Here is a 19,331-nt window from a genome sequence, read left to right as displayed (position 1 = left end):
TAGTTGTTCTAATCATTGGAAAATTATCACTAGCCCTACTAGTAGCACCTATCGGTTTTACTATTTTCGTCTGTTGGCTACTTCCTGGCGTATCACCTGAAACTACATTGGTTACATTTTCTCCCTCCCCGATCACTATTCATATTTAGTAACTCAGTGTCACTATCCATATCGCACAATAGTTGCACATTATCTGTAACATTGGACACATTATCTGGTTGCAAATCTAACACACATCCAACTTTTCCCATAATGACGACAACTTTCACTGGACTAACTACAAAAATTGTTCCAAACTACAAATGCGGACTAAGTTCACAAGTCAAACTGCTTATTGTTTCCAAAATCACAAAATATTAATATCTACATCACTGTACACCATGTACCATCTATGATACTATACTTTGATGATACAGGCCTATGTAGCAAGCTTTTATGCATAGTGGTCCTTACCTTGATATCTTTTTTCTTTCCTTTTATTTTTGCTATCTCTTCCTCTCATGGTCTATACAGTTCTTCTCCGCTTTCCTCGTTCAAGTTTATACATGAAATGGAATTTGATAGACATTAGAATACATACAATACATTTTAACAATTACATACATACAAACACTGAAAAAAATATTTTATCTCTTTGGGCCCCACGTAACAGGGCGCTATTTATTATATCTCTTAAAAAAATAATGTATACTATTTATTTAGAAGAAACAATCTTCTAATAAATTTGTTTGTCCTTTGAATTATCGTGATATGTTACTGATTTTTAGTGAAGTTAGTATGTACGTTTAGCTTTCAAAAAAAATACAAAAGAGATATAATAAGCAAAATAATGAATTTCGTAGGTTGCCAATTACGTATTATATCTGGTTTTATCGAGCGCCAGGCTCCCTACAAATTACTGTAAATACAAAAGCGTAGTATTACTCAGCTCCATTTCACTATCACAGAAAATAGACAAGTTTTAATAAAATTATTTCACTGGATTTCATCAATTAATCTCACTGAATATTTTTACATAATTTCTTCCGCTCCGGCTATCAGACATTGAGCTGTGAAAAAATATTTTTAAATGTACCGCGTAATGGCGGCTAATTGTTAACAGTCAGAGATCACTGTTACTCGCTCCGCAGCAGCTGGAAACATGCTAAATAATTTTCATTAAATATTCTTTTCATAAGATAAATGTGGCGTAGGTTCTTGAAATAACACACGGAGATCACTTTATACTAATATATTCTTACTAGGATACAGTTTACACCATTAAATATTTGCAATTACGTTACAACAGAAACAAATGCTAGTGCAGCACAATAGGTTGAGTATCTTATTCCAGCTAATACCAGAACGAACAGAACAAAACAGACCAGACAGAAGAATGAACATTGCATTGTATTTTATACTCTTCTTTTAATTACTTACACATTATAATCTCATACAATAAAAGTAATGTCTTTTCTGCATCTATCGATCTATATTGTATATTTTTACAGTTTGTGTTATTACCTTTCGCAGATAAATCGATGTTTGCAATTCATTTTGAGTCACATACAGTCATTTTTATTTATGTTTCACCTTGATAATGGTGAATATTGCAAAAGGGACACTACAGTGTACAAACAAACTTTCCAGACAATCAAAACTGGGAGAAGATTTTATTTATGCTCTGTCTACCTACATTTTTAATTATTTACCTCTGAACTACGTGGAGATGCTGACACAGACTCCAGAAAATATTACAAAAGCATTATAGATAATTACTATATTAAACCTGTAGAAACATATTTTTCTCCATCTAGAGTAATGTTCATTATAATACCAGCTGAAGCAGGTATTGATGAATTAGGTCTGTTTTCCACAAATATGTAATGTTATCCCACACGTCTTAAGAAAAGTAACTAATATTTCAATCAGACTTAAGCCATTCCCTGTTAAATGAATTATTCCTTTAAGTCTAGTTAATGTGTGATGTGCATGAAAACAAAAACTGTAAATGAAAGAGGTTTAAGTCAAGAAATAAAAAAGGGCCCAGGTGATGAAGACAGCTGTTATAAAGGAAAATTATAAATTGAAGCTATAAAATGAGCAAGCCATTGCCAATTTGTAAGGCCTTCAGATTACTCCAAACACAGTATGTGGAGAAGCCTGGATGTTGATGGAGATTGAAGAGTATCAACATTTACTGCAGATAGCAATGGGATGTGGCCAAATTTAGTGTATTTGTAGAAAATGACAGATTCATTGGTGTTTACTTCATTAGTGGGTCAAACTTCCATACCTGTTTGGTTCTGTTTAAAAAGGATGCTTATATTGTATCAACATATGGTGGCTGGACATTGTGCATCTAGCGACTGAAAATCCGTTTACAGAGTTTAATATGGGGTGTGGTGTTGACAATGTTGACCACATTGTCAATATATAAAATTGTCTGACGTTTCAACCACTATTGCAAGTGGCCTTCCTAAGGGCTTTGTGCTGAGCTGACTGCTGAATGACAGGGAGGCTTTAGATCTTATATAGTAGTAGAGAAAGGTGATTACGTAATTTGATAGGGTAATTTTGTATTGGAGCAGGGGTGTTAGGTATTCTTTAGTGATTTTTATATTATTCTCTGTCATTGGTGGATAAATATGTGCCTGACTGGTGTTTACGTTTTCTGTTGCCATTAGTGGAAACAGCCGAATTAGAAACTGGTGGTAGCTGTGACGTAACGCTGTTTACTTGTTACCATGTGTGGGCTAATGTTTGCCTGCACTCTGTGTACGTAAGAATACTGCATTCGCTGCGTGCCTGTGTGAGTTGCTTTGTGTTCGCCTCCCTCCCTTACGTTGTCACTGCTGGCAGTCAGTACGCTCAAAATCCATTCTCCCTATTCATGTTGACAGATCGCATGGTTGTTTCTGTCGCCTCTTTAACATTCCTCCTCAGTGTCAATGGCTGTTTCACCAGTTGCTGGCTTCACGGAACGTTATCCCTTTATCGCAATCACCTGATGTTCCGCCACTGCTGTGGTGTGTTGTCCCAAACAGAAAGATCTTTCATACTCTGCAGTTCGTGTGATGATCGACCGTAGACTCTTATGGTGTTTAGTTTGTCGACCGCAACTTTCGTTAAGCGTAGAACATCTTTTATTTTGATATTGCTCTGAAAGGTTGGCTTGATGTCGGCTCGATGAAGAATTTTGCCCACACATTCAGTGCCCTCTTGTATAGGGTTATGTTCTGTGCTTCCTTCTGCTCTTCGCTATGCCCTCATCTTTTGTCATCATAGTTTTATCTATCATATTCTTGCCATAACCATTGGCTCCTAAAATGGATCTGACGTTTTGTAGGCCCACCTTCAGGTCATCGCTGATCCTGTGGGCCCTCCTGGTTAAGGTGAGAGGGGTGGACTTCTTCTGCATAGCACGGTCGTGGGAGAAGGCATGGATGTACCTGCCCATGCTACTGGATTTTCTTTATACTCTGTGAATAAGTTTACTATCAAGCTTTCGGTACACTTCCATGTTGAGAAAAGGCAGCACCCCATTCTTCTCAATCTCTATACTAAATTGTATTTTACTATGCTGTGACTGAGATGTTGGTGGAACTTCTGTACTTCTTTCTTTCCATGTGACCAAATGATGAAGATATCATCGACATATTGGAGCCAGCAATCAGAGCGTAATGGTGCAGACTGGAGAGCTGTTTCTTCAAATGCTACATGAAGGTGTCTGCTGCAATAGGTGAGAGAGGGGAACCAATGCGTTTCGGCGTGCTCTTCAAAGATCGCCTGCTCCGGACCATAGCCGATAGTCAGCAAGGTTAACATGCTACAACATCCCCACATATCCATTATTTTGTGTATGTAGGAAGTAAGTATCGGTTATTGCTGTCATGGGCTATTTTTATTTTTTATAGTATTCTGACAACCATATTGGATTCATCTGCATGTTTCTCGCTGTAGAGGTTACATGTGTTAATAGATTTACTATTGCAGGCACTAGCAGTGTGATCAATTTCAATCTTAGGTTGGTTTAGTCAAGGAGATTAGAATATTAACATCTTTGGTTTAATATTTTGCATTCTGAATGTGAATATCTTTGGGTTCAAAGTCATGAACTTTGGATTGTTGCTGTAGTTTGATTTTGTGAATTGTGAAATTGTTGCACCCTGAGCCTAGGGATTTTTTGTTGACTGTAACTGATCCCTGCATTTGTTCCTCAACAGGAAGTGCGTTTGTCCCTAGTTGTAGGAAGGAGTTCTTTCATTGTGATAGTCGTTGATCGCAGTTGCGTACTGAGAAAAACGACGCAGGATACTGGACCATTCAGCGCGAGAAAGCCAAAATGGCGGATGGCGTGGACATTGATTTATACGCCGACGACATAGAACAAGATTTTGCGCAGGTGTGTCCTAAACGTTATGCTTTAACAGTTTTTTCTGAAAAGCTGTGTGCCATATTCTTGGGAATTTCGTCATATAAAAGATTTGGGAATAATGTTTATTTATTGTGCTTTTATGCGAACTTAGGCAGTTTACATTAATGATTAATTTGTTATAGGCCTATTTTGTTTTGGACCTTTTGTAGCCGAGCGCTTTGTTTGAAATTCTGTAAAAGCCCAGTTGTGATTATGTAAGCTTTTGTGATTGATTGTTACGTGTATGTGACGCGAACTGATGATTTAAGATTGTATGCACAATTGCCCGCTTTTTCATTACCGTAGGATGTTTGTCATTGCCCATGTTATTCAGACTTTTACCATTTTCATGTAATGTGTTTATTGGTTCTCCTTATGTTGGATAAGGTTCTGGAGAAAGGCTTAATATGCCTCATTGTGTACCTCCTGTCTCAATCTAGTATTGGAAACTCGCAAACGATGTTCATAGGAGTAGTCCTTATTTCTGGTTAATCTCATGATGAAAGTCTGCCAGTTGACTTTAATGGTAAGTGTTGAAGTCGGCCAGATTTATTACGGTTTGGATCCAATTTTTTACAACGTGTGGTGGTAGCTCCACATAAAATCCTGGTTGTGTCGACACAGGCCTAGTGATCTGTATCATAGCTCAGTGTTTAGTTGTTGTTGTTGTTGTTGTTGTTGTTGTTGTGGTCTGCAGTCCTGAGAGTGGTTTGATGCAGCTCTCCATGCTACTCTATCCTGTGCAAGCTTCTTCATCTCCCAGTACCTACTGCAGTCTACTTCATTCTGAATCTGCTTAGTGTATTCATCTCTTGGTCTCCCTCTACGATTTTTACCCTCCACGCTGCCCTCCAATGCTAAATTGGTGATCCCTTGATGCCTCAGAACATGTCCTACCAACTGGTCCCTTCTTCTTGTCAAGTTGTGCCACAAACTCCTCTTCTCTCCAATTCTATTCAATACCTCCTCATTAGTTATGTGATCTACCCATCTAATCTTCAGCATTCTTCTGTAACACCGCATTTCAAAGACTTCAATTCTCTTCTTGTCTAAACTATTTATCATCCATGTTTCACTTCCATACATGGCTATACTCCATACAAATACTTTCAGAAACGACTTCCTGACACTTAAATCTATACTCGATGTTAATAAATTTCTCTTCTTCAGAAACGCTTTCCTTGCCATTGCCAGTCTACATTTTATATTCTCTCTACTTTGACCATCATCAGTTATTTTGCTCCCCAAATAGCAAAACTCCTTTACTACTTTAAGTGTCTCATTTCCTAATCTAATTCCCTCAGCATCACCCGACTTAATTCGACTACATTCCATTATCCTCGTTTTGCTTTTGTTGATGTTCATCCTATATCCTCCTTTTAAGACACTGTCCATTCCGTTCAGCTGCTCTTCCAAGTGCTTTGCTGTCTCTGACAGAATTACAATGTCATCAAATTTTTTATTTCTTGTCCATGGATTTTAATACCTACTCCAAACTTTTCTTTTGTTTCCTTTATTGCTTGCTCAATAATAAGATAATGTATTGAAAGCTAATAACATGGTTGTGCATTGGCTAAGCCCGTGAATATGAATACTTATTGTCAAACACATTTCATGATAAAAACCAAAACCATGTAAATTAAAAATATGAAGTAGTTTATTAGCTTATAGGCAAGTTTGAATATTTTGATTTATACTACACCCACTTATTGTTCATAAACTAACAACTCATGGGTGTCTACTGTTCTCATAGGCAAACATAATGCATACTGTTTGGATGAGTGCAACTTGTACTGATTTTGAGCCTAACAGAAGCTATTAAATTTGGTTTTATAAGTATTTTTAGTCCGTTATATTGTGGTGTGCAATCACAACTGAAAATGGCACACAGATGTTGACAAAAATGGTCTGTTCTTGCCCATGTTTTCTGTTAATGTTTGTGTAATATGTTAACTTAAGTGCAATGTTTTATTTTTATCATGGTAAGGAAGTTTAGTCTGATAGTTAAGTTGTAGTGACTTATTAACCTCATAGGACTGTTCATGTTGTCTCCCTGTGAAAGTGTAGCTGTGCGCATGAGACAAGTGTGTTGCTAAACGGTGTGTTCATGTCTGGTATGCTTTTCACCTGTGCATCAAACCATTTGTTATGTAGCAAATCAGGTGGTGAGGCATCCTTCTCTGAAATAGAACTTAAAATTTTTCTGAAAAGTAGCCATGGTGTGATATTGTTTGGCAGAAGCACAGTTAAGACAGTATGTAATTACAGTGATGTCAAAATAAAGACATGTGATACGCACTCCAAAGGAAATATCTCACAATTGGGAAGACATGCATAGGTGTGGAAGACTCTCATCTGTAAGTGTTAAGAGCATTGAACTGTGAAACAGGAAGGCAATACGCTATCCTGATTAGTGAAAATTCCTCTCACGTTTCCAGCCTTTGAGAAATTAACGTGTTTGGTTTGCTAGACGATGGTTTGATTAGAGAGACAACACAGTTCAGAATACCTTGTTTTAGAAAGTGTATCTTTTCTTTTTTTGCTTATTTCAGTAGCAGTGAGGTATAGATCACACAGTGCCACACACACCATTCCATGGTGTAGCTACTTACATTAATGTTATAAAACTTGTAAGTGGGTTCTAGTACATGGGATTACTTTATGGAGTCATTCTGCTCGAATGCTTGAAGCTCTGTGAGTTCGTGTTAAGTTGTTAAGGCTTAAATTGACTGGCATTATCAGCATCTTTGGCTACTAATCTGTTTCTGTCAATCAGTGCTGTAAATTTCCCCCTTTCTGTGATGGTCTTGTCAGATAGGGTGGAGGGTGTCAACGGAGGCTTCCGATCCCACCCATCGGCTTTGACCCATGACGTAAGGGTGTTGTGGTGTGTGATGTCATGACAGTGTGGAGTTTAGTTTATGGGTGTGTTGTGTTTGTAGATGTCGTCTTGTTGGGGTTGGTGGTGTCCTCTGACATACGATTGAGACTAGTCCTAATCTTTCGTAAACGTGTTTTCTTGTTTTTCTGTAATTTAATTTGACTTATTCTCGCTAAAGTAAGATTTTTACCATGAGTGAAAAGTGCCTGACTTGCCATAGAATTTTTAGCTCCAGGGTTTGGTGTGATAGGTGCAGTAGTTTTTTCCATTGCGGTGACTGTAGCGGCGTGGGAAATGGGGAAGTGGATCAGACTCATCAGTGGTTCTGTAAGATATGCAGTAGAGATGGAAAATAGTGGAACAGGAGGGGAAAATTGCTGACCTTCAGGCACAGTTAGAGCAAGCTTCGGGAAGATCTGAACAGGTTAAGGAGGGAGAAGGGTAAAGAGAGGTGGGAAGTGGCAACAGGTAACAGACCTAGAACTTTTTTGTGGTGAATGCTAAGAATAAGTTTGATCTGTTGCTTCAGTTAGATGCTGATGAGTCTCAGACAGGGCTAGGTGTAGAGGGGGCACAACAAACTTTCAGTAGAAAATTGAATAAGAATGTAGAGAAGTCGGCAAAGAGAAAGAAAGTTTTGCTGTTAAGTGGTTCACATGCCAGAGTTGTATGCCAACTTTCGCAGGACCAGTTAGGATCAGAATACCAGGTCACAAATGTTTTTAAACCAAGTGCTGGTCTGGGCCAGGTGACAGAGGATTTAGGTTCACTCTGTAAAGATTTTACCAAGGAAGACACCGTGGTTAATCTGGGTGGGCCGGGCAATAGTATTGACAGAGATCGTGGGTACAATATAGAGTGTGACCTGGCAAAGATTGCATCAGCAACGAGACATACCAGTGTTGAGTTTGTGTCTGTTCTGAGATGCCATGACAGACCTCATTTAAACTCTTCTGTCGGGAGAGTTAATTTGGAGTTGGAACGGCTGCTTGGGTCGGGTGCGGGGTCACATATTGGGTTGGTTCCTGTTGATTCTCTCAGTAGGTGGGATTATACTAGACATAACTTACACCTCAACAGGAAAGGGAAGGGTAAACTGGCTGGGCTAATAGCAGGAAATGTAAGGGGGGAGGCACTACCATTAGTGGTAATATACCAGTGGTCATAGGTGTTGGAGCAGCACCTTTTTTAGGATAGGTAGGACAGAACGAAGTCAAGTTCTGAGAAAAGTAAAAATTGAAACAAACCTTCAGTTTGATAAAGAAATCAAACAGCATAATCCTGGCACATTGGATCAGCGAACACAGCTGTTGGTTACAAATTTACAGCAATCAGCAGAAATTTAATTTCCACCCGATTTCATCTCACTAAGTGTGAAATGTCAACTCTTTAGTGCATCAAAATATTTGTGGACTGAGAAGTAAAATTAATGAACTACTTATGTGCATTGATGAATAGGAACCATCGAATCCAGTTGATATAATCTGCCTCTTTGAACATCATGTGACCACTGGTATAGATATGTTAAACCTTACAGAATTTAAGTTAGCCTCCTACTTCTGTAGACAAAAAAATGGAGAAAGGAGGAATTGCTACATTTGTTAAAAACAGTTTTAAATTTAAGAATATTGACAGTAATAAATTTTCCTTTGAGCACCAGTTAGAAGCATGTGCAACAGAGATAGAATTTCATAATAGGTCCTTTATAATAGTAGCCATATACAGAGCACCTTCAGGAAATCTCAGCCTGTTTATAAACGGTCTTGAAGATTTATTTTCTCGTCTAAAATTAAAAAACAAAGAACTAGTGGTTGCTGGTGATTTTAATATAGATGTCCTGAAAAACACTGTCTGTGAACAGTTACTGAAATCAGTTACAAATTGTCATTCAATTTAATTTCTACTGTAAATTTCCCAACTAGGGTATACAAATGTTCTAAGACTGCCATTGATAATATATTTATAGCCAATTCTAGGCAACTAAGCCACATTACAAAACCAGTAGTAAATGGCGGCTATCTGACCATGACATGCAACACCTAACACTAAATTTTGAAAACTGTCAGGGTAAAAAATCTATCAGAACAGAGTACAGAAGGCCAACAAAACAGTCAGAAACTGAGAAATTTAGGAGATTGCTCAAAGAAATTAATATGATGGATGTTTACAGCATCCAAGACACAAATCGAAAATACAAAACATACATTAATAAAGTTAGCACCTTACTTGAAAATTGTTTTCCCCTGAAGGTAACTCAAATTAAGCAGAAGTCTTAATAAGAAACCATGGATCACACAAGGGATAAAGATATCATGTGAGACAAAAAGGAAACACTATCTGATACGTAGGGACACCTTTGATACTAGAATTATAGCTTATCACAAAAATTACTTCAAAATATTGAAGGTTATCCAGAAATCTAAACACCTGCATTATGAGAAGAAGGTAAATACACCCAGCAATAAAATAAAAACAATATGGGATATAGTTAAGTCAGAGACAGGTAGGACCAAAAATGAGGAGGAACAAATAGCTCTAAAAATAAATGAAACCCATGTTGTGTTGCAAACCATTTAAACAAGTATTTTGTCTCTGTTACTGATAGCATGGGGTTGTCAGGTTCAGTAAATAATGCAATGGAATATCTGAGACCAGTGCACACTAGAAATCTCAGTTAAATAGAATTGACACTTACTTCACCCAAAGAAATAGAATCCATCATAAAGTCCTTGAAATCAAAGCATTCTAGCGGTTATGATAGTTAATAGAAGAGTTTTCATTTGAGCTTAGTCATATCTTAAGTTATTTGTGTAATCAATCACTTGTCACAAGAACATTCCCGGACTGGCTGAAATATGCTGAAGTTATACCTCTCCACAAGACAGGGGACAAAGAAATGCCATCAAATTACCGACCGATCTCACTTTTGCCAGTTTTTTCAAAAATCTTTGGAAAGATTATGTTCAAGCATCTACTAAAGCACCTTAGTGAAAATAACATACTGTCAAAGTCACAGTTTAGGGTTCTTAAGGGTTCTGATATTGAGAAAGCTATTTACACTTAACAGTGAAAATGTCCTTAATTCATTGGACAACAAATTGGAGGCAACTGGCATATTCTGTGACCAGGCGTTTGACTGTGTGAATCACAGCATTCTTTTAAGTAAATTAAAATATTATGGCATCACTGGTAGTGCCTCAAAGTGGTTTCAGTCATATCTTACTAGTAGAAAACAAAGGATATCATTACGTAACGCTTCAGCAGTAGGCAATCAGACATCACTTGACTGGGAAGAAATTACATGTGGTGTTCCCCAAGGTTCCATACTAGGTTCACCACTGTTTCTTGTGTATATTAATGACCTGTCACCTGTTACGTTACCAGATGCCAAGTTTGTCTTATTTGCAGATGATTGCAATAAATAGTAAATCAAATATAAATTTAGAAAGGGCAGCTAATCAAATTTTTACTGACATTAATAAGTGGTTCATAGCCAATTCACTGTCATTAAACTTTGAAAAGACCCACTATATGCAGTTCAGAACTTCCAATGGATTTCCTTCTGGATTTGTGTATAAATTATGACGACATGGAAATAGGAGAAGTTGAGAGTGTAAAATTCTTGGGATTACAACTTGATAATAAATTCAGTTGGGAGCAACTTACTAACGAACTGCTGAAGCGCCTAAACAAGTCTGTGTTTGCAGTGCGAATGATGTCAGATATAGGAGATATAAATATAAGAAACTGTCATATTTTAGTTATTTTCACTCCATTATGTCGTATCGTATAATATTTTGAGGTAACTCCACAAACAGAGAAAAAAATTTTAGAGTACAGAAGTGTATAATGAAAGTAATGAGTAGTGTAAATCCAAGAACATCATGTCGAATACTATTCAAAGAATTGGGCATATTAACCACAGCTTCTCAGTATATTTATTCCTTAATGAAGTTTGTTGTAAATAATAAATCTTTTTTTCCAACTAACTGCTTATTACACAGTATCAATACTAGGAATAAGAACAATATACATTAAGATTTAAAATCACTTACTCTTGCCCAGAAAAGAGTCCAGTATTCAGCAGCGCATATTTTCAATAAGTTACCAGCAACCATTAAGAGCTTAGTTTCAGACAAGGCACAAATTAAACATAATTTAAAAGAATTTTTGGTGGCCAACTTCTTCTATTCCATCCATGAGTTTCTCAAGTGCAGTAGACCATATTAATGAAAATTTATTATACTTTAATTTTTGACAATACTTAGTTGTAATAGCCAAAAAACTAGCAAATGTTTGAATGATGAATTTAATGAAAGCAGATGTAAGTATTAAATCTGTAAATATTAGAAGTTTAAATTTAATTCATGTACATAATTTTACTGTTTATTGACTGAGGATCATTAAAATTAATGAAACTCAAATTTTTCTAATTACATTTTTGTAATGTGTTTATCTGACATGTTCCACACTCAGGAGGATTCCCTCTTTTATGGGCCTATGGAATGAATAATTAATCTAATCTAATATTGGGGACTTGAGGATGGTCATTTCCGCCATATTGGTGATGTCATGCGCCTCAGCAGACGGATGGAATCGGACGCTTCTTTAATCCCGGTGGAGAAGTGGGTGAAGATTAAAGGCAACTCCTTATCGATGGTGGGAAACTACCCCAAAGATGGAAGAATCTGTTGTGATCTATGGTATAAAGATGCAAGAGGCAAGGAAACTACTATATGAAATATAAATATTGTGTGTGTATTGGAAATTTGTCTTGTAATTGAAAAGTCATTATAGCCTCTCCAGTGGCAAAAAATTCTGGGTTAGTGCACCATGTGGATGTGGGAAGGTGACTACAAAGACTGAATGCTGTAGGGAAACTAGAAAATTTGAAAAGGAGTAAGCAAAGGCTCAATCTATGTATAGCACGTGTCAGTGAAGTGAAATGGAAAAAAAGACAAGGATCTCAGTAGCAGCAGAAATTGGTATTACATGTGTAGGATTTGATCTGAATGACATGGTAAGGCAACTGTGAAGGGATTATTGGAATCAAAGCAAACAGCAAACCAATGCTAACTCAAATAGTTTAGGATAAAAGTCAGCATCACCTTCAGGGGGGGAGGGTGCAAGTGTTGAATGGGTATAGGGAAATGCAAATCTATTAATCATCGGTGATTACAATGCTGTATTAGGGGAAAGAATAGACAAGTACAGGAGAATATAGCCTCATTAGTAGAGATGAGAGTAGGGAAAGACTATTTGAGTGAGTGTAAGCTGTAGCAAAAATAGGTGACATACAGCAGGAAGGAGAATTTGGAAGTTACCAAAATGAAAAATCAAGCATGCTGATATTAAAAGGTGTAAGGGAATGATGCAATCTTTCTCTCTCTACTAGTTGGTATTTACCATGAGGAATCAAGACTGAAAATAAAAGAAGCTTCAAGAGTGGGATTGAAATTTGTGATGTAGGTGTCCTCAGTAAAAGTAAGGAAGAATTACGGAATGTATTAAATGAAACATAGAATATAGACCGTCAGCAAAAAAAGGGGGGGTTGGGGGTGCCATTGTAATGAGAGAATGAGAGGTACCAGTGCTATAGTTATGGATAAACTTAGCATCAACACAGTACGACAGTAAGAGACTGATAGCCTCATTAATGTGGCAGACGTGTGCACCTCAAGCTGTGACCAGTGGATGCGATTAACCACACAGAAATATTAACAAAACAAAAACTGACGAACTAATGTACCTCTGCAGGCACAGATAAAATAAAGAAGTTGTAACACATTAGGTGGCATCACTAATAAGTGTGCACACACTTGGGTTGATTCTGATGTCAGTTTGCAAAGCACAGTGGTAGAATCGTGATCTACTCAATTGGCATCCGTGTTAGATGTGTGTAGGTGTAATAAGTGACCAAATTTAAGCCTCCATTTGCAAGAACTGAAGAAATTTTGTAAAAGGAAGTGCTCAGACACTTGAAATATAGACACAAAAATGTTGCGAACATAACATATGGCATTAAATTTCAAAGAATGTGATTATAGCTCATGTTGTTCACTAAACCTGAGCATGTAGTAGATGAACTGAAAGAAATCTGCTGCCTCGGAAGCAAAATAATGGATGGCAAATGAAGGAAGGTGGGTGTAAGGAGCAGATTTGTACAGGAATTTCCTGTATCCCTCATCAAGAGAAGTCTACTAGTATGAAACATAGACTTTAATTTGAGGAAGAAATTTCTGAAAATGTGTGTATGGAGCACAGCATAGCACAGAAATGTCTTGTGGAGTGCGGTAAAACCAGAAAAGAAGAGAATCAAAATACTTGAGATATGATGTTGCAGAAGGATGCTGAAAATTTAGTAGACTGATCAGAAAGTAGGTGGTTCTCTGCATGATTGGTGAGGAAATGAGCATGTGGAGAACACTGACTAGAGGGGACCGTTGTGTTACTGGCGAATAGTTACTATGGTATAAGGGGGAGCCATAGAGGGAAGACAGAGATTGGAATCTATCCAACAAAATTGAGGACGTTGCGCTTCAGTATAAAACGAAGACATTGGCACAGGAAAGGAAGTTGTGGGTGGCTACATTAAACTAGTCTGAAGACTGATGAACCCTTCTCCCCAACCTCCACAAAAAAGATGTTTCTAGATATATTTTAGGGTCCTATATATGTATACAATGAAGTAAAAGTAAATATTCTTCTAATAAATGTGTACATCAAAATTGAGTTAACTTATGTGTGTGTACTTTTTTGACAAACGTCACATTGATATATAGTACAATTTAATGAAATTAGTAATATGGAAAATACATATACTTTGTATCTAATAAGTGACATAGAAAACATGCATAAAAACCCCATTTTCATTCGGTCTTTCCTGTCTCAGCGGTTTTTTCGGACCCGTGTTGGTAACACACTGTCTGATCGCTTTGAGCAAGAGAACGGTGTCCCTCAGGGCAGTGTTTTAAGCGTTACCCTCTTTGCCATAGCCATCAACAGTATAATGTCTACAGTGAGGAGTCCAGTACAGTGCTCCTTATTTGTGGACGACTTCGCTGTTTTCTGTTCCTCCTCCAGTGTTGCAACCGTGAGCCGTCAGTTGCAGCTAACAGTGCGGCGGTTAGAGGAGTGGGCTGCAAAGACGGGTTTTCGGTTTTCTGCCGAAAAGTGTGTTTGTGTTCATTTTAATCGTTCTCGTCATCTTTTTACTTTGCCTGCCTTGCATATGGGGGATACTGTACTACATTTTAGAGACACAGTGCGGTTTCTGGGCCTAATTTTTGACTCCAGGTTGTCATGGCTGCCACACCTACGTGACTTGAAAGCCAGAACGCTGAAGGCACTGAACATCCTCAGCCACAGGTCTTGGGTCGCGGACAGGGCGCGTCTCCTACAGTTTTATGGAGCTTTTGTGCGTTCACGGCTGGACTATGGGTGCACAGTATATGGGTCAGCGAGGCCATCTTATTTGCGGATCCTTGACGCTGTTCACCATGCTGGGATCCGACTGGCCACAGGTGCTTATCGGACCAGTCCCGTACCCAGCCTCTGTGCTGAATCTGGCGAACCACCACTTACCATCCGGCAACAGCTCCTGCTGGTGCGCCAGGCTTGTAAGTTTCTTGCAGCTCCCAGATCGCCTGCTCACCATCTTGTTGCCCATCCACCTCTGGACCGCCTTTTTTCCCGCCGTCCCCGGGCTACGTTGCCGTTTGGGATCCGTGTGCAACGTGTACTAGAGTCCCTCGGTGTGGAGTCTGTACAACCCCAAATCCAGGGTTTTAACCGCCTGCCACCCTGGTTGCTGAAGAGGCCCAGAGTGATTTTAGATTTATTGCAGTACAAGAAAGATTGCACTCCTGCCACCGTTTTTATTGCAGCATTTTCTGCCATTTTATCTGAGCACCACGACTATGTAGCTGTTTTTACGGATGGGTCTAAACAAGGGGATTCTGTTGGTTGCTCAGTTGTTTTTCCATATCATGTCCTCAAGGTCCGACTGCCTCAGAATTTTACTGTCTTTGATGCGGAATTGTTTGCGATCTTGCGGGCACTGGAGCACGAGACATTCTTCCTCTCCTAAATTTCTTGTCTGTTCCGATTCACTCAGTGCCCTTCACTCATTGCAACGTTTGTATCCGGTAGACAAAATTGTCCAGACCATCCAGGATGCCCTCCTCCGACTACAGCGACTGGGGAAGGTTGTAGCTTTCTGCTGGGTTCCGGGGCATGTTGGCATTGCTGGGAATGAAAGGACAGATCTTGCAGCCAAGGAGGCGTGTCTCGCCCCACAAGTATCTCAGTGTGCTATCCCCTTGAATGCACTCACCTCGCTGTTGAGCTCACGGGTCATGCGTCGGTGGGAGGATGAGTGGCTGGAAGTGACTGACAATAAGCTCCGTATAGTCAAGCCCACAACGCGTGTGTGGTGTACTTCCTTTCAGCCCCGTCGACGGGACGAGGTTCTCCTCACTCGGCTTCGAATAGGCCACAGCCCTATGACGCATGGCTTCCTGCTCCGGCGAGAGGACCCTCCAATGTGTAGTTCTTGCGGCATCCAGGTCACTGTGCGCCACGTTTTATTGGATTGCGTTTTATTTTCTGACCAGCGGGTCGCGGCTGACTTGCCAGCGGACCTGCCATCTCTTTTAGGCAACACTCGGACGAATGTGGTTAAAGTGTTAAAGTTCTGTGCCATTTCAAATGTTTTTACAAAGATTTTAGGGAGAGGATCTTAATTTGCTGACTGTGTGACAAGCTCGCCCATATTTTATGTAAGTGGCCAGCCAATAACAATTTCCTGTGACATTCTTGTTGCTATGTTTCCCCTTTCCTTAGGTTTTACTTTCTTATGTAGCATTTTCCTTCTTTTCCTGCTTTCTTTGAGTGTGTGCTTTAGTTTTCTTAGGTCTGTCCACATTCGTTCCTTTTAATGTGTGTCAGGGCGCTGATGACCTCGATGTTGAGCGCCCATAAGCCCCAACACACCACCACCACCACCTTTGTATCTAATAAGTGACATAGAAAACATGCATAATTTGACATGACATTTGGTGGTATTGGATACCCCCGAGTTTTAATGTGTTTTATCTTTGTGATGGGTGAGAAGTATTAAGCATCTTAGGTTGTAGGAGGAATTATCAATCAGAGAACTGGCATAATTTTCACACTGGATGTTCTACTACAAATTACGCAGTTTTTGTGATTGTTAATGTTGTCACAATCATTAACAGAGAACTGCTACTCTTGAAACATGGCACCAAAAATAACTACAAGGGTAATCCCAAAAGTAAGGTCTACTATTTTTTATAATTACATAGACCTGTTTATTTCTACAATGGTTTGCATCAGTTTACAGCTTGAACATTTAGCTATTTTTCGACATAATCACCATTTCTGTCGATGCATTTTTGTCGATGCATTTTTGTCAATGCCCATGTCATACCAGCTTGCTGCCACGCTGTTCAGAAAGTTATGAACCTCTTCTTTCACCTTGTCTTTGGAGATGAATCGCTGGGACCACAGTTAATGCTGACAGGTACTGTGAGCCTCTTAAAAAACTCAAATGGGCAATTCAGAACCGTAGAAGAGGAATGTTGAGCAAGGTCATACACATTCTCCATTCTTCTGCAACAGTTTCAGTGGAACATAATCGCCCACCCACCCTGTAGTCCTGACTTGGTGCCCAGTGACTATCACCTGTTCCCTAGGTTAAAAGAACATTTGGCCCGAAAGCAATTCAGCTCGAACGACGAGGTCAAAGAAGAGGTTTATAACTTTCTGAACAGCATGGCAGTGAGCTGATATGATATGGGCATACAAAAACTGTCACAGAGTCTACAAAAATGCATCGACAGAAATGGTGATTATGTCGAAAAATAGCTAAATGTTCAGGCTGTAAACTGATGTAAACCACTGTAGGAATAAACAGGTCTATGTACTTATAAAAAAATAGGACACCTTACTTTTGGGATTACCCTTGTATATAAATCATTCAGCAGAAACCATGGTGTGATGAGTTGAATCTTGGCAAGCAGGACACCATTAGCATGTACGTACAAGATACCAGTTACCGAAGGCAGCTAAATAGGTTATTATTTGACTACGGGTGTTGTCCTGAGGAAGCAGTTCGAGTAGTCAGCCTTAGACTGTCATACTGCCATATACAAAGTATGGGTAAGAGCAAGAGAAATTTTCAAGTGATTTATAATAAGGAGTCACATTCCCCATTTCATTGTGTCTCTTGGTGTGTGGAACCACCCCCATTTATAAAAATTAATAGCTTATCGTACATAAATATAGGAAGTCATTCATGTATGCATATGTGAAAAATTTAAAATTTTTGTAATTGTTGGAATACCTGTGGTTCAAATGGCTCTGAGCACTATGGGACTTAACTACTGAAGTCATCAGTCCCCTAGAACTTAGAACTAAACCTAACTAACCTAAGGACATCACACACATCCATGCTCAAGGCAGGATCCGAACCTGAGACCGTAGCGGTCGCGCGGTTCCAGACTGTAGCGCCTAGAACCGCTCGGCCACTCCGGCCAGTGGAATACCTATGGCTCAGAGTGTTGGCAGAATTAATTGTGGTCAGGGTGTATAGCGCCCAGAGATCCAGGTGTTTAAGGCATTTGATGTCAATGAATCAGCTGCTGTGCTTTACACACAAGTAGTTCTGATGACAACCAACTGTTGCTGCTCTTTGCAGACACGTTGATGAAGTAAAGAACGAAAAGCAGTGGTGAATTTCTCAATTTTTCCAAGGAACTGTGTTCACACAATGATAATTTATTCAGCTAATTTTGTTTGTGTCATGTATGATTGAAAATGTTATGCAATGAACCAAAAATCTCATATATTGGACTGGAGAAAACTTGTAGGTTCACAGGACTTGTCAGTTGTTTGAGGTAAACAAGTGATTCATGATGGGCACCATTTATTTTTTCGCTTACTGTAAGTACAGTAGTTACATCATTGCATAAATATTTCACAAAATTTGCAATAAATATAAGGTCATATGAGTAAAATAGGAAATTAAAAAGAATTGTGCCAATATTGTAGACGTCCACTTAACAACTTTTAATATTGAATATTTGCATGTTCATACATCTCTCATACACAAGGAAAGTCGTTAGAAGATCCACTTAGTTCCAAAATGCAAAAGTGATTCCGTTTTATGATCAATACTGTATTGACATATCGCTGAGTGTCTGTAGTTGTGTGAATGGATATGTGTGTGTGTGCGCGAGTGTGTACCCGTCCTTTTTTCCCGTAAGGTAAGTCTTTCCGCTCCCGGGATTGGAATGACTCCTTACCCTCTCCCTTAAAACCCACTTCCTTTTGTCTTTCCCTCTCCTTCCCTCTTTCCTGATGAGGCAACAGTTTGTTGCGAAAGCTTGAATTTTGTGTGTATGTATGTGTCTGTCTGTGTTTCTATCGACCTGCCAGCGCTTTCGTATGGTAAGTCACATCATCTTTGTTTATAAAACAAAGATGATGTGACTTACCAGACAGAAGTGCTGGCGGGTCGATAGACACACAAGCATACACACAGAATTCAAGCTTTTGAGGGAAGGGGGGGGGGATGAGGGGATGTGGGTTTTTGGAGGAGGGGGTGGGGAGTCGTTCCGGTCCCAGGAGCAGGGGGACTTGCCTTGGGGGGAGGGAGGGACGGGTGTGCACTCGCGCACGCATCTGTCCGTGCGTGCGCGTACGCAGGCAGACATGTGTGTGTGTGTGTGTGTGTGTGTGTGTGTGTGTGTGTGTGTGTGTGTGTGTGTGTGCGCGCGCGCGCGCGTGCGCGCCTGTGGCTGTGCCTGTCCTTTTTGCCCCCCCATGAACCATGGACCTTGCCGTTGGTGGGGAGGCTTGCGTGCCTCAGCGATACAGATAGCCGTACCGTAGGTGCAACCACAACGGAGGGGTATCTGTTGAGAGGCCAGACAAACGTGTGGTTCCTGAAGAGGGGCAGCAGCCTTTTCAGTAGTTGCAAGGGCAACAGTCTGGATGATTGACTGATCTGGCCTTGTAACAATAACCAAA

At 39.4% G+C, this 19,331-nt stretch overlaps 1 protein-coding gene across 10 annotated transcripts in view; it reads left to right on the top strand.

Moving 5' to 3' along the window:
* The first annotated feature begins 4,087 nt into the window (after positions 1 to 4,087).
* The window catches only part of LOC126412772 (cleavage and polyadenylation specificity factor subunit 6), a 180,926-nt gene continuing 165,682 nt past the window's right edge, over positions 4,088 to 19,331 (top strand). For 9 of the 10 annotated variants that reach the window (XM_050082534.1, XM_050082531.1, XM_050082529.1 and 6 more), the window contains exon 1: positions 4,088 to 4,384. In XM_050082534.1, the coding sequence (XP_049938491.1) occupies positions 4,325 to 4,384 (60 nt within the window). In that variant the 5' untranslated portion in view covers positions 4,088 to 4,324. Of the gene's footprint in view, positions 4,385 to 11,753; positions 11,998 to 19,331 lie in introns of all 10 variants that reach the window. The other variant, XM_050082533.1, reaches the window with a different exon arrangement.

The sequence above is a fragment of the Schistocerca serialis genome, chromosome 7 (assembly GCF_023864345.2).
Source record: "Schistocerca serialis cubense isolate TAMUIC-IGC-003099 chromosome 7, iqSchSeri2.2, whole genome shotgun sequence".
In the NCBI taxonomy this organism is placed as follows: domain Eukaryota; kingdom Metazoa; phylum Arthropoda; class Insecta; order Orthoptera; family Acrididae; genus Schistocerca; species Schistocerca serialis.
Note: the sequence above shows the minus strand (reverse complement) of the source record. Positions and strands in the feature narration are given on the sequence as shown.